Source organism: Coloeus monedula (genome assembly GCF_965178545.1).
Source record: "Coloeus monedula genome assembly, chromosome: 3".
Classification (NCBI taxonomy): domain Eukaryota; kingdom Metazoa; phylum Chordata; class Aves; order Passeriformes; family Corvidae; genus Coloeus; species Coloeus monedula.
In genome coordinates, this window is record NC_138783.1 from 21,578,197 (window position 1) to 21,594,087 (window position 15,891).

A 15,891-nucleotide genomic window follows, 5' to 3' on the forward strand; every position below is an offset into this window, starting at 1 on the left:
TTAAAAAACCTAAATTACTCCAGTGCTTAGTCTTCTGGGCAGCTTTTCACAGTGTGAGCACGTTGTTTAATGTAACGTTTTGCCACTCAGCAAGTGGAGTTGTCTAACTCTGCCTCTAAAAGATGAATGTGTCAGATTTTGAGAAGACAGCAGAGATGAAAACTTGCCTTGATCTGAGGGTTTGGTTCCTGATTGATAATGATTCCCAAGCACAGTTCCTGATACGTGCTTTTCTGTGTGTGCCTGTGCTTGCCTACATCTGTGCACATTTTCCTGAGAAGCAAAGCATTTTCTTCCGCAGTAGCTGCGAGCCATAAATCCGGCTGTGTGCTTGGTGTGTGCTGCCTTTGATAGATGTACAGGAGAGAGGTGCAGCACACGGGGTGAGCGCTGCCACAATACATAGGACATGATGTTACACAGGCCAAGCAAAGGAAGAATTATCTATGCATACTGTGAGTTTAGAATAGGCTTGACGTTCTCACACCCAAACATTTCCTTCCATCTGTTCCTAAGTGAAAGGAAACTGAGACAATATTCTCCTATCTTCTGGGCTAGCTATACAGGGAATAGGAAATGTTCTTTGATATTTTTTTTTCCTTAGGATGCGTTCAGTTTTATTGCAGATTCAGAGAAGTCACAGTATAAAGTGGCTTTTTTTAAAGACAGTAAATGACATTAAATTCTTCTTAATTCTGAGAATTGGTATTGAAACGGTAACACTGTGCTTAAACAAGCTGTGGTACTTCTAGGTTACTCTTAAAAAATAAAGCTGGATTTATGGGTTTTATGCCAATCCTGATATGAGAACTTTATCATTCTTACTTTCAAAGCTTTCTGGAAATTATCCTCTGCCTTTGCTTTCTGTCTCTGTATTCCTGTGTTCTGTCCAAACACCTACTTTTCCTCGTGTCTTTTTTTTCTGCCATGAAAGGCTGCATGCCTGATGACATATTCTGTTCCTTACATACTGTAGTGTGTACCAAGCCTCTAAAATACACTGAAAGGTTCACCTGCTTCCTGTTGGTTATAACTTCATATATCTGCATGTCTCCCTGTATTCTTTGCAGTGTAACATCCTTGGCATCCTGCAACAGTGCCGAAGAATCTGCCAACCGTTTGACCTACCTTCCTGGCTGATGGAGATGCAGACATTATTGTTTATTAGAAGTCATTAGCTATGTTTTCACAGCTGAACTCTCAAAATACAATTCTGCAAATATTACTGATTTTTAGTGGGTGCAAAATAAGAAAGCAGACGGATCCTTAGATGTAATGTTAAATTGTACATACTTCATACTGTGGTAAGAGGTGACCTTACCTTTCACATTCTTGTTCCAGCAAGTTTGTAAACTCATCACTTTTTTCCATATATTTGCTGTGCTTCCTCTTCTCTTCCTCTAGCTCATTCAGTGTCTGTCTGTGTGCTTTTTCTACCATTAGAAGTTGTTCCAGCATTCTTCTGTGAACTTCTTTCTGTTTCTCTACAACTTTATCAAGCTGCAAAAATAAGCAAAAACTCCTGAAGTATTTTGAAACTTTTGCTTTCTCAGGCTTTCATTAATAAAAGAATTTGAACAGCTTAATAATATAATAATAATAAGCCTAATAGCAAGGTCATCTGGTATCAGTTTGGAAAGGGTTATTTAATTCTGTCAGTCTAATCCCAACAAATTAGAAAAATAAGGTACTGTTTTTCAGGACCCTCAGTCACCTTCCTTTCCTCCTCCTGCCATGACTGATCCTCAACAGCTCCTAATTAACAGTTACTGTTCCCAGGGTTGTGCTTTTCTCATTGATTGTTGTGGTAGACAACCAGATGTCTTGGCAGAAGAAGCATCCTACAATGCTTCACACAGTGGATGACTGACTTTTGGTTGAATAGCAATAGGTGCCTCATTTGTAGCTGCCTAGGAAATAGAGCATTAAATTGTTTTTGTAAGGTAGAGGTAGATCAAAAAGCAGTTTTCTGGTTTCACAGTAAATGCACCGTAGTGCCAAGAGTGCAGAACAATCCTGTCTCTTGTGCTTACTCTGAGCATGGCTCTGGGTTTCTGCAATAAACAAATGCTAAATTTTTTCATAGTTAGAAGTATTTCTTTTTAATGGTGGCATTTTCTGTTATGTTCCTCAAACTGCACGTGTTGTTGAGGTCTTTGTCTTTCAGGTGGCACCTTTATAGCACAGTTTGAGCATGAAATTCCCCTCTCTTCCTCAAGGATTTCTGCTTAACTCCTAATCATAGAATCATTAAGGTTGGAAAAGACCTCCAAGATCATCAAGTCAAATTTTTGACCGAACACCATCATGCCAACTAAACCATAGTACTAAGTGCCATTCCCAGTCATTTCTTGACACTTACAGAGATGGTGTCCACCACCTCCCTGGGCAGCCCATTCCTATGCCTGACCACCCTTTCAGTGAAAAATTTTCAGTTTTTCTAAATATTATTATACAGTGTTATTTTAATTTAAATAATCAATTTTAGCTTTTGGCAATCATTTTAATTTTTCTAAACCACAGAGGTATTGGCATAACTGTTCACTAGACTTACGCTGTTGAACAAAATAACCTCCACAAATTTAGAGAAAACTGTGATTGTAAGCATTCTGTTACAGATTTGAGTTCAGTATGTGACCTAGTTGTGCAAGGGTGTGCATGAAACCACGAGGGGTTTTCCTCCTTGAGCATTACTGGTCTAGCTGAAGTTTCAAAGAGGATCACTGGAGGCCATCAAAAGATCTAGGAAGAGTCTGTATTTGTGAGCAGTTTTGTTCCCCTTCGGAGACTGCCTCCCTCATCAGGTCAACATAGGAATCCTTGTGTCCTTTTTGGAAAAGAGAAATTTTGAGCTCACAGCCCAGTGCCTCCTTTTAACTGCAGTCTATTCTAGTAGGTCAATCTGATTGTAGTGTTTCACTCTATTAATAGGAAAGAATTCACAAATGGGCAGTGTGGGAAGCAAAGCTGGTTCTGCTTCTTTGATGTTTCCCCCACAAGGAATTCTATGTGCCACAAGAAACACTGGGGTTTCAGATTCTTAGGGCCACTGCTTATTTTGGATAATTTAATTCCAGGGAGTATGATTAATTATCTTTTCCTCATGTTTATTCACAGTTTAACCGATAGAAATGATGACAGGGAGAGCTGGAATGCCTAAACATGAGTTTCTTGAATGAGTGAGGATATGATCAATTTCTGCATAGGTTTCCAAGTCTCCCCCTGCTTATCTCAGCTTCTTTTAAAGTTCTCTCTATATATATATTCTCTTATGTTTCTCCTAAATAATTGTTAACTTTTTCTTGACACTGCTATGAATGAAGAAAAAGGAGCTATTGACAAGGCTTTGAAGATGGTTTGAGAACAAAATATTCCAACAAAAGTGTGGACCATTTTTCACATTTCCTGCACTTTCTACTAATGGCTTTAGAGAGTCTTTTCTGTTTTAACATAGCTGAGCTTGTTTCATGCATGATCAAGAAATACGAAGAAACCTGTGGTTATTTGTTTTGTTGCTAGTTTGTGATGTTCTTACAGCAGATCATTAAGGTTTTTTTATCTTGTTTACTGATAATTTGTATGCTTTACACCAGCAAGGTGACTGCTTTCTGGAATCATGATCCTGAAGCAGGGCCTCTCCTGGAAAAACATTTCTTACCTAAATCCTTGCATATGCAATCTCTCTTAGTAAGCAAGAGTCGCCTTATACAGGAATCTTTTGGCTGTGCTTTCTATATCTTTTAAAGCAGTTGAAAACTGGATTGCCTTAAAAGGTCAGGTTGAAGAAAACTGTCCATTTTAATTTCTTCACACTCTCCCTTATTTTACCAGAAGTGGAAATTTAAAAAATTGAAATCTTCTGTTTATCTTCTAACTTAACATAAATATATTTTATCAACCTTCTGCCCACCCCAGCCCCCAAGATTTTGGAGGGGTTTTTGGAACACTTAGGTGTGCCATCACCTAAGTTTCTAACCCTTGTCTTTTTAAAGATGATATTGTCAGGTGAATACACACTGTTCTCAGAAAGCAACCTGCCTCCTGATTTTTGAAAAAGTTCTGATGCAGTGCTGTTTGCAACTATGGCTCAGTTTTGCTTAAATTGATACAGACTGGGCATCAGCTTTGCATGAGTGCCTGCTGGTCTCGGCCCTCAGTGCAAGGTCAGGTGGGAAGAAAGCAAAGGTGTGAACTTCCAGTTTCTTTCAGCAGTCAGTCTGCATGGGTGGGGTCAAGAAAGCAAAGGCATTTATGTGGATTGGACCACCACTTTGAAAGTATATATAAAAATCTGAGGGGATATGTAAATTGGTGTCATAAGAAAACACTGACATTTCTGGCTACAAGCTGATCATAACTCAGATGATCCTGGTTCCAAGCACGTAAATGCTTGATTGAGGTGAGGGTTAGTCATCAGCCAAGCAACAGTAACCAAGCAAGTATAAAATAGTCCTGCTCCTGCACTGGTGTAAAAGATGTGGGACCTGCCAGCAGGGTTATATACATTTTGTATATTTTGTTTGCTCTGGAGTATTTGTTGAATGGCTACAAGAGGTTAATTCAAGCAGTAATCCAAGCAGCATGTATGCAAGAAAAACAGGTAGTAATTCCAGGTTTTTGTTTTGCAGCTCTCTGTACCTTACACTTCACAGTAATGCATTTGTCACTGTTGAGATTACAACAGTTTGGATTACAAACTGGTGGTTGGGATGGGTGAGGTGTGTATTCAAGGCAGGGAGGTGGAATTAAAGAATTTTAAATGGGAAAAAAACGGTAGTGTCTTGGGGAGACCTGCTCACATGAAAGGGTAAGAGAAAAGTAAATAAACTGCTGTATTAAAGCAGATTGCATGTTGCAGTTTTCTCCTGTTCCTGGGACTAGAAGATGCATCTCTGTTTCTTTTTAAGCATGCTGGCAAATCAGTTCTGCCGTAAGCATTTGGCTGTTGTGGCTGGGAACAAGGTGGAGAGTGTGAGCTCAGGGGGGAAGGGAAGAAGTGCTGGGACTGTCTCCTGGTACAGGTGGGTCATAGAGGAGAGAATTGGAGAAACAGCAAATCCTACATCACTTGAGATCTGCATGTGTGATGTGTAACGGGAATGGGCATTTGGCCTTGTGACACTTGCGTGTCCCTGTGCAGCACACCTTTCCCTCCCTGCACAGCCACACAGAGCAGAGCCTGGTACTGGGTTGCTGCACTTCCGTGTGGTTTGTTGAGAAAATGATGTGTCCCGCTCCAAGATAAGGGCACCTCCCTGGGGAGCAAATTTGACCTTGCATTTTCCCTGTATGATCTTGTGGCTGACTCCCACGTATCCAGCAGAGAAGAAAGAGAAGTCGTGTGAACCCCTGCTGGTGTGAGATCCTCAGACAGAAGCGTCTCCAACAGCCCCGCGTTCCTCAGATTACTCTGGCCAAGTGCTAGATCTGCCCATGCAGAAATACCCATTTATATGTATGCACACAAGTTTACTCAGCCTCCACAGTTCCTAGCTAAAAACCACAGAGGACTAATAAGCAGCAGTATAAATGTCTTCTGTTGAAAATTAAAGTGATAAAATCTTAATTAAGTGATTTGTTGTTTTGTTCTTACTAACCATATGGGCTTTTTGCTGGAATTAATACTTGAACACGCTGTACAATACAATGGAAAATCAGAGGCATAGCCTTACGTAACTGTGAATAGTTGAGCAAGCTAAAAATTCACACAAATTTAATAGTTTAACTACATTTTGCCACTAACTCTTGACTGAAGTCAAACTAGGATGTTGTATCTCATATCCATTACATCAGAACTGAACTCTTCATCTTTCTCTTTTTAGATTGTTTTGTTTTTGGTGGTGTGCCAGAATAAAATCCAGAGTAGTTACATTTTTTTATCCAAAGTTCAGTGTAATATTATTCCTGTTAATAATATCCTCACGGTCATTGTTTATAAATGTATAATCCTGAGTTTAGGATTACCAGAGATTATGGGAGCACTTCTTCCCTTGCCTTTTTCAACCCTAGCTGAGCCAAATTTCCACGCAGATACGTTGGTGGTCTTCTCCTGAATGCCACCTTGTCAGCCCTGCTGTTTCAGTCTCTTCCTGTGACTTGATTGACTTACTGGTGCCCTACAGCTGTGGTCCTTGGAAAGTTTTGACCAACACTTGCAAGATGTTGTGAGGACACAATCAGATAGACATTGTTAAAAGACTGATGAGGATGCATCTTTCCCCAACATGACTGGCAATGGGATTTTAAAAATGGATTAAGTTTTTAAGTATCCTTGATGGATGCAAAATACAGGCTTTCCTCTCGTTTCACTACTTTTAGAGGAGTTCTCAAAAGTGGTAGGAGGTCTGTCCTACTTTGAACAGTGAGGCACATGATTTTTTTTTTTATCTTTGGCTGCATATTGGGGAGAGTTAGAAACCAGAATCTGCTTTTTGATACCATGAAGTGAAGAGAAAAAGACACCACTACTGTGGTAAAGATACACTTTATCTTCATCTTTATCTCTCTTTTCCTATATCACCATCTCTGATGGTTTTTTTGATTCCTTTAGAAATAGATTGTTTATTTTTGAATCAGGGAAAGTTATTCTTATATTATTATTCTGCCTTGACTAGAAGAAGAAATGGTTTTGATCTGTCACACTTCTCATAGGTTTTGCAAAGGAAGATGTATTAATGCTGCTTTCTAATTTGCTACATTTCTTCACCAATGTACCCTGTTCCCAATGAGTAAAGTTGTCCAGTCACCCGGTTTTCCCACTACATTCTTAATCAAATTTGCCAAGACACCTAAAGTTTAGAGTAGGTAGAGAATTGTGATATAACATTAAAGGACTGGAAATCTTACAGTTGCCTTCTGAAATTCATTGTAATTTCACTTGAGTTTTGGGAAGATTCTCTGTGTTCAGAGCTACAGGGCAAAACTGTCAAGGGTGAGATGCACATGCAGATACAAAGGTACATTGTCCTAGGAGCCAAGGGGGTATTTGAATGGTCTGTTCCCAGACTTTGTGGCTGGTTCCACCCCTCCTTTAGTCTTTATATGTGTTTCAAAAATACAAAAGAAAAGAAAAAAACTCAAACAACTAAACGGGTCTCTGACATAATTCAGGGAGTTTTGAAACTGAAATTGTGGAATGCCTCCCTATTACAGCATCTTTTGGTTTACCAAGACCAAGAAGTGGCAGTGGTCCTTCTACCCTTTCAGTAGGGTGTTTACCTTTGCCTTTTGAAATTGCCAAATCCAGTGGTGCTACAAATTATTTCTCTGCCATTAAGTGTAAGAAGGAAAAAGTGTGTATAAACTTACGTAAAGTAACAGACTGAGCTTATGTTTTCAAACTGTTTTGAGCTTCTCCTCAAATCATTTCCATTTGTGCTCAAAGTTTCTATGACATAATACCACAATGTTCTAAAATAAATAAACCTTCACAGATGAACTTTATGTGTTTCAGATTATATGCAGAGATTTTAACCTTTGAGCTTCTGAAATGAGAGTTGACCTTTTGCCTGACATAATTTTGTCTGGAATGATCTCTGTGCCCTTAGATACATTTTTGTTCAGAAAACTTGATTGGAGAATTTTATTCATAATTTCTGCTTTTATTTTGTGATGTTTATCTATACTAAGCAGTGTGTTAAAAAATGTTTCTCTGAGTTGGAGACAACTACCTGGGATAAAAAACCACATTCTGATATGAAGGTGCTTTAATATCCAGTGATTTGCATTGCAGGGCAGAAAGGAATCAGATAACATTGTTCAGAAAGTATGGCAGCTGCTGCTGCATTGTAATTAAGCTAAAGGTTACTTAGGTATAATGTGAGAATATTAGATTTCTGCCTGGCTGAAGTTTCTAATGCCAGCTCATTATAGTAACTACGCAGACCAAGCAGGTATCCCCATGACTGCTTCCAAATTAATGGGGCATATGCAGAGGTGGACAGCTGTGTCATTACTGCTGGATGGGCCCTTGCAGCCACTGGTAAGGTGGCCTCCATGAGGTAAGTGGGGACTAGGGAGGCTTCTGCTTGTATGGGCTGGGAATGTGGATAGCAGAAAGGGAAGAAGAAAAAGAAGATGGTTTGAATTAGACAAAATCATGTCTGTTGATGTGTAAAACCCCCAGTCTGCAGTGTAAGTGAGGATCATCAGATTTGGGTCCCAGCTGGACCCTGGACTTTGTTCTTCTCTCACTTGCACTCATGTTCCATTCTGGATTTAAAGCTCATTTGCCTCCTTCCCCAGAAGTGGGTGAGAGATTTTCTGTTGAATTTGGTGGGAACTATGATTAAATATCAATTACTCATTCTTACCTCTCCCATAGGCTTTTCATAAATATCTTCTTGCCATTGCTCAGCCTTTGTTTGAATAGCATCTCGCTGGAGTGCCTCTAACACCTTCTTGGGAGTAACAAAGCCGTATTGTGCTTCAAGCAAAGCTAAGTCAATTTTTTCAGCCTTAAGTACTCCTATAACTTCATCTTGAGCCTGCAGAAACACAAAGTAAGGTTTTATCTTGTTAAAATGTATATATGTATTTACAGGTTAGCTCTCTGCTTTTGATTTTAAGAAAACTGAAAAACTTCTAAAATAAGTCTGTGTATGTAAAGTGCTCCAAAACAGTCAGTAATATGAAGACAGTTGAAAAGCATGAAGGAAGTATTGGTCTTTGTATTTTATTCGTTCAACATAACTCGAAGATCTTCAGTCCCTTCATCAAAGATTAAGTATATCTTTAATCATTAGATTGTTTTTCTGTTTCTGGACCAATGTGTAGCATTCACAAGACAAATTTTCAGGGCAAAGTTTGGCTTGTGGTTTTAAAAATTGGCTTGTTAGTACAGGATGGTAAGATGCTTCTTGAAGCCTGAAAGTGTTGTACATTCTGTATGTTTTAGGTGCAGATGGCTTCTGTAGTTTAAACCCACTACAGATGTGTCCATCTGGGGCTTTTTTCTCCCACCCTGCATCCTCTGGTGGTAGAGGTTGCCCCTGGCCTCCATTGCAGTGATATAACTACAAGAAGTGTCTCAAACATCCATTGTCTGCAATTATCTCGGTTAAAAACAAGTATGTGCTAATCCTAGAAGGATAGGATAGGAAGGAAGGAAATTAGAGAGAAGGATGTATCAGGGGAGGGACAACACTTTCAGTCTGACACCTTTTGGCTGGAAGACTTCTGTATCCCTATTTATGAGTGTTTAAGTAAATTTTAAAATATGAAATAGTCTATTCCTAATCCTTAGCACTGCAGAAAAAAAATAGAAGAGTGATCTTTGTGCATCTTGAATGTTGTGGAATTTGGAAAGGAATGACATCTAAATTAGAAAATTTAGTTATGGTTGGATTAACAGCTGATCTTCAGCAATTTGACTTGGCATTACAGAAGGTGGAAAATAAGGGATAAAAGATGACTTCTCATCTTCTTCATTCATGGTGCTGCTTCCTTTTGAATTTCTGACATGATTTAAAAAGTTCATGTCAGGCTCATTGTTTTCCAGTTTCTCATTTCACTCTATTCCAGTTTTAAATCTTAATAATTGAAGTGTGTGTGTATATATATACTTATATATTTATATGATGCATGTCTAATGAAGAGTGTGTGTATAATATAAATAAATATATAAAAATGTGTGACATCTGAATTTTAACCTAAATTAAGAAAGGCCAAGTGGGCAAGAGAGAAGTGTTTTGCAAACATGGAAATTGTTCTGTTTGCATAATGAAACAATCTGTAGAAGTTTTCCTTGGATCTACCCTCACAGATTGGTGCAGCTATTAAATATTCATATCACATGTGTGTTCTGTTAAGCATGTCTGTATTATTATATAAACATACATGCATATGTTAAGAATAGAACTACCCAAATACTGTCTAGGTAGTAAACTCTGACACCATGTTCTACACCCATTTAGGACACTTTGGCCAGTTTGCTTTTTCCTCTGCCTGCGAGCAGTTTTAAAGTCACTACTTCCGTGCAATAAGCCTGCCACAAAAATATTTTCCCTGCTCACTGGAAATCTGGTTCCCACTTCTTGAAATTACGTTTGACCAGGTTAGGCATCATTTACCAGTTTACAGATAGTTCCTTTTCTAGGTAGAAAAATGCTCACTCTTCAAAATCCAGTAACTTGTGGGCAAAGTGGCATGTAACACTTCTGCTTCATATGATGGGAAATGAAATGGCTATTTTGATTTTTCTAGCAAAGGGTGTTAGAATACTGTTGAATGAGTTACTTCTTGTGAACTGGCACATACTGTTTCATAGGGAGTAAAGCTCATGACTTCAAAGGAGAGTAGGGATAAGAAATAATTAAGTAAAAGATCTTAAAGGTCTGTAATATGTTCTCCATATCAGCTTTACAGTGACAAATAGTTTGTATTGAAGATACCTAGAACTGGGCAGCACAACTAGAAAGTTTTATGAGTTCTCTGCTTGGAGAGTTACTTCTGGTATAAAGATCATGTTTCCTGTCTGATAGCTGTAATAACTATAGTAGCTATAATTTTGGAGTGTTTTTGTACTTTGCATTTCATGTTAGTCCAGTATCAGACTAGGTAAGGTGTTTTCTTAACATAAATGCAGCACGTGTTTATGGTGGATAGGGGAATGAGGGCTGGAGGTTGGAGTGTCTTTTAATTTGGAATATAAAGTAGGACAATACATTACCTGTAATTCACCCTCGAGGACACTGAGAAGAAATAGCAAGTCATCACGAGAGAGATCCTCCCTTTTCTTGACAGAACTTTTTTGTTTTTTCTCTGCCTTTGGGCTTTTCAGGATGGTACTGGCTTGGGCTACATCATCCTTCTCTTTCTGCCTTGTTTGTACATTTCCTCTCCCACTGTAACCGACCTCTTCTTTGTGATGGTCTTTCGCCCTTGGCTGGCTCAGCTTTGGTCTGGTTGGGCTTTCGGTGCTGTTACTTCTGGAATGCATGGTTTATATCTCTGAAGCTGAAGGAAATTAAGGAAAAAAGTAATTGTTTTAGCTAACAGAGACTATAAAACTACTACTATAATTGATGGTGGGTATTATTCCCTCCAGAATGGTAATTTTCCCTTCTGCACAGGGCTGTTTGTCATTTGACAAAAGCTGACAACCTTTTGTAAACCAGCAAGACTGGGCTGTGATCTTTACTGGATGTCTGTAGTGAAGTGAGTCTTTACTGGTCTTATGCCATTGTAACAATTCCCTCCTTGATACTTCAAAGGCAGCATCTTTAGCAGCAGCGCTGGGTGCATCACTACAAACCACGTTTCCCATTTGTGAGACAAGGCCTACCTCACCTTTCAGGTAGATACTTATTACGGTGAGGCAAATTTAGATTCAGAAGCTTCTCACTAGGAAGATCTTTCTGTTCCACTTTAATAGCATCCCAGCCCTTATGATGTTCTGGGTTTTCTGTCTTTCCAAGGGAAAGCACAAAAGCAGTCCTCCACTACGACAAGCTACGCAGTCACGTTATCCATGTTTGGCAAAATGTAGGGACTAGCAAGCACATCCAGACTGTAATGTTCCCTCCTGTAACTGTAAATGCTCCCTCCCCAACACCACCACCACCAAAACCAAACTACCTTGCAGATCATGACTTGTCCACTCTGAAAACCATGCAGTATAAAACCTTGCTATTTCTTTAGGGCTTGAATCCAGCACTCTAGAGGTGTTAGTACCTGGTAAAAGGGAGACTTATCCTAACTAGGCCCCTTTGAAGTGCCACTGTTAAGGAAACATACTCTAAAGCCTTTGCAGATAAATGACTAACACTGTGTAAATATTGATTAACCTCAGGAACTTGTGTTTTGGTTATCACCACTCAGATTAAGGAATGAATGGATTATAGTCCACCTCTGCTGGAAAATTGTGGTCATGGATACCATCTAGCAAACAACAGCCTGATCATGTGATTCAAAGGTGAAATTCAACATGTTCCAAACACAGTAAGGCACAATTTTTCTTACTAAACTGCCAAGCTAATTGCTGAAAAGTACAGAAAATTGTTATGGTCTATGATAGGCACTAGATGATTTCTCGGCTGCTTTTTGGCCTCACAATTCTGCGGCTGATAAAATTCTTCGAGAGCCTCCTCCCCCACTCCCTTTCACCAGATTCTGACTCTAAATCTTCAACTCTGTGACTGCTCTCCTTAACTGTGGTAACTTTCCACTGAATGCTAAGAACGCTTCCTTTTGTTGTTTTTCTGCAAGAGCAGAGGAGGCAGAAGTAGCTTTTAGTTTGTAATGGGTGACAACTGAGAGTGGGGTGAATTTATCAAAAACATTACAGAAAAAGAAAGTGACATTTTCTATAATGTTGAAGTCTCTTCTAGTCTGATTTGAAACACTGGTTAATAAGAAAAACTTGTTTCTCCAGGTCTCAAAAAACTCAGGTGTGTCAGATTTGCATGGCAGTGTGCACTGGAAACTGTTTTGTGAAGCATCAACAGTGTCAGGTTAGGATGGGAGCTTATTATAGTGCATGGAGGAAACCAAGAGTTGTTCACAGCAGGCTGGCAGCAATGTTAGCTGGTGATGATTAGTTTAAGTTGGTGTTCATCCTGGTCTTTCAGTCAAATGCAGATTCCCTTTATGTGCTGTGGTCTGTTTATTAGGATATGCACCTTTTTCCCCTTGCTCACAGAATATTATTATTTGGGAAGAAGGCTGTTGGTTTCCTTTGAGTATAAGATGCTGGATGCATGCTTGGCTTTTGTGTGCAGTTAAAGGCTCATGCTTGTAAATTCAAATTCAGGAGTTGTGAGCTAAATCAGCTCACAACTGAATGTACTCTGAGCTTGTCTGTGGGCTTTGACACCACAAGCACAGGACACTGTGAAATGCATAAATAGTCCATAAATAATCATGTATGCAAGTTGCAGCCGTGGTATAAACTGGACATCAAGCTACTGTCAAATTTGTTGACAACAAATGTCAATATGATATTTCTTGTGGAAGGAAAGAGAAACCAGTAGGTAAGTAAGAGCTTTATACCTTTTCAAGCTTTTGGGATTGGGTGCACCTGGAAATCCTGAACTTGGAAATACAGTCCAAGAAGGACATCCTCCCCTGCATTTACTCTTGCACTGGATGTATGTTGTTGGCTTCAAGGCTATGTGCCACCCAGTTTTCACAGCTCTAGAAGGTTAACTGTGACTTCCTTTTAGGTTTGTCATGCCTACTTCCTAATCAGGTAAATCAGTCCTTATTGCAGTGGCAAAAGGCACTTGGTCCTTGTGAAAGCCAGCTGACTTGCCAGACAGGCTGTGCTCTTATGGAGAATGGCATCTTTTCAGTCAGGATGGAGTTTTCTCCTTTTCTTGTTGAGAGTTCTTACGTACACTTTACCTGTATTCTGTTCTGACATTCCTGAATGCCAGTGCCTACGATCAAATCTGCTAATGTAAATCAAATGCTAATATTTATCAAATTAAGCAATTAATGTGAATTATTAGAGGTTGAAGTGAAATACTAAATGTATACTTTAAGCACTTTCTTAATGGTACTTGAATGTAGCCGACAAGAGGCACAAGCACTCTGGTATTAGTAGCCTGCTTTATTAACATACTCTTTCTCAGTTGATCTACTTAAACTTTCTTACTACCCGTACACTGATAGGCATTATTCTTTGTAGTGTTGTCTGTCTACAGAAGGATGTCTGTGCTAATGTGGTTGTCAGAGGAATAGGTATGAGTAATGGAAGGCCAGTTGAAAACTTCAAATGCGCTGCGTAACTGCTGGTGTAGCAAGCAAAGTGAGACCTCAGAAATAGACAAAACCAAACATCCCATCCACCTACCCTGAAACTCCTCACCTTCAAATTGCCAGACTCCCTGGATGTGCCACCATCTAAGGACTCACCTTCAAAGCACACCCACCTGACATTTTGGACAGAACATCAGCTACTCGTGCCCTTGCACCATGGCACAAAAGAGAAAAAACACCCGTTCTATTCCAGAGGGTCCTGGTTTTCTGCAATGTTATTAGACCCTGGAATGACCGTAATGAGACATTCAAGACATGTAGCATCATTCAAAATTTTCCACCTGTGTGTTTTGGTACATTGGGCTGTTTTCTGTTTTGAGCAACTCTTTCCATGTTCTTGAAGGTTAATGAAGAGCAGTGTTTTATTTCGTTGGGTTTTTTTCCCACAAGGTAAAAATGTTAACAGACTCATAAAATCTGTGAGTTTCAGTTGTTCATGGCACCCAAAACAGTGAGCACAGGTTCTCAAGATTAGACTAATGAGCGTAAAATTTGCCCTTTTGCATATCTATCTCAACCAACACTTACATTCTACAATGATGGCATCTGTGTACAAGAAAGCTGTCAAGCAAAAAAGAGGTAAGGAAGAAGTGTTTCTTCTTGTCACAGAGTTTGTAATTCACAGAGGCTCTGTGATTTCTCCTGGAGAACTGACTCTTGCATCTTGTGGCGAACTTCTATATAGAAGTTAATTTAAGCCCCTTTTCTCTGTAGCACCAGGAAGGATTACAATATAAGATGCCTTAGAAAACAGTAAAAAACAACTGCTAAAAAGAAATTGATGCTGTGTCTGTGCCTTGCTCTTGTGATCTTTCACCTGTTTTGGCTCAATTACTAACCAGCAGGGATTGTAGCTATGTAAACAGAAGAAACAAGGATACTTGCCAGCATTCTCATATGATGCATTATGAACCATTGCTTGCATCAAAATTAAAACAAGATTGAAAGGGAGCATCCAGATCATGAAGTCATGTCTCTTGAAATCACAGACCACTATGCTGTGGGTACTTAATGGAGATATGTTTTCCATAACTGTGCTAATAGAATAGCACAAGACCTGAGTTCTGTGCTATTGTGCTTTCCATCACATTAAGAGGTGCCTGTTTTACAGAAGGTTTTGCACTGGTATCTTGTTTGAAGTCACAGTGTGATGGTTCCCAAGCTCATCAGAGTCTGTGTGACTTGGTAGGCTCAGTCCAGATTCTAAGAGGAGTGAGACTGGATTACACTGAAACATTCTGCTAAATCAAATAATTGCAAGTTACAAACTCAGCAAAGTTTGCATCTATTCTTAGTGTTCATGTTCTTGTTCTTTTTATAGTTTATTTTCTGCTTTCTTTTTAAAGATCTTGCTCATCTCTGAACTGAATGCTATTCTTCTGCATATAAAAGGAGGTATTTTCCTCTTCTTGGTGATGAACAAGTAATCTGAAGGGTCAAAATATACTTTCCTTAAGAGCCAGGTGAATAAATGACCAAATGTTTCTATGATGTGAACTTGGTCTCCACCCTCTCAGTCATATTCTGAAGGAGATGAAACTGCATTTGTCTCTTTGGCAGCAGTGAATAAGCAGGTGGTTCCGAAATCCCTGCACTTTGTGGGAAAGACTGAGGTATCTTTCAGGGATGGCTTCATGTTAGAGTTTTAAGAGATATTTTGCCATTTATTTTCCCCTTTAGTGTTTTCCTTTTTAGTTGGTGATTGACTTACAAGCTAACAAAATCCTTCACAGGACCACATATTTACTTAAACCCAGGGGTAAGGACCCTGAATTGTTAAGAACTTGCCACTTCTTCTGAAAATCCGTGACTAAGCAAGGAATTACGTCTCTCCGGTTTTTAGCATCCCTTAAAGGGCAGTGCTTTTGATTTGCTGAAATTGATAGGACTCCTACCAACAGACTGACTTTTAAAAGGAGTTGAGATCTGATTGCTTGGCATACAGATGTAATGGGAGAGTGCAAAGCACATGATGTCTTTTGGAAAGAGGTCTGCAATCCTCTCTCCATTATTATAAATATGGATTGGGGCAAGAATGAAAAGGGTCCCACAGTAGTTGCTACAGGTCTACAGGCTATTTTTCTTTGTTCTTCCCTGTGCAGCAAAAGCTACTTTGAAGCATCATGTTCA

The 15,891-nt window shown here is 39.3% G+C and overlaps 1 protein-coding gene across 3 annotated transcripts in view; it reads right to left on the reverse strand.

Moving 5' to 3' along the window:
• FILIP1L (filamin A interacting protein 1 like) overlaps positions 1 to 15,891 on the reverse strand; it is a 189,339-nt gene that overhangs the window by 68,381 nt on the left and 105,067 nt on the right. For all 3 annotated transcript variants that reach the window (XM_082278569.1, XM_082278567.1, XM_082278568.1), the window contains 3 exons: positions 10,670 to 10,956; positions 8,313 to 8,486; positions 1,322 to 1,500 (listed from right to left, as the gene is read on the reverse strand). In XM_082278569.1, the coding sequence (XP_082134695.1) occupies positions 1,322 to 1,500; positions 8,313 to 8,486; positions 10,670 to 10,939 (623 nt within the window). In that variant the 5' untranslated portion in view covers positions 10,940 to 10,956. The remainder of the gene's footprint in view (positions 1 to 1,321; positions 1,501 to 8,312; positions 8,487 to 10,669; positions 10,957 to 15,891) is intronic.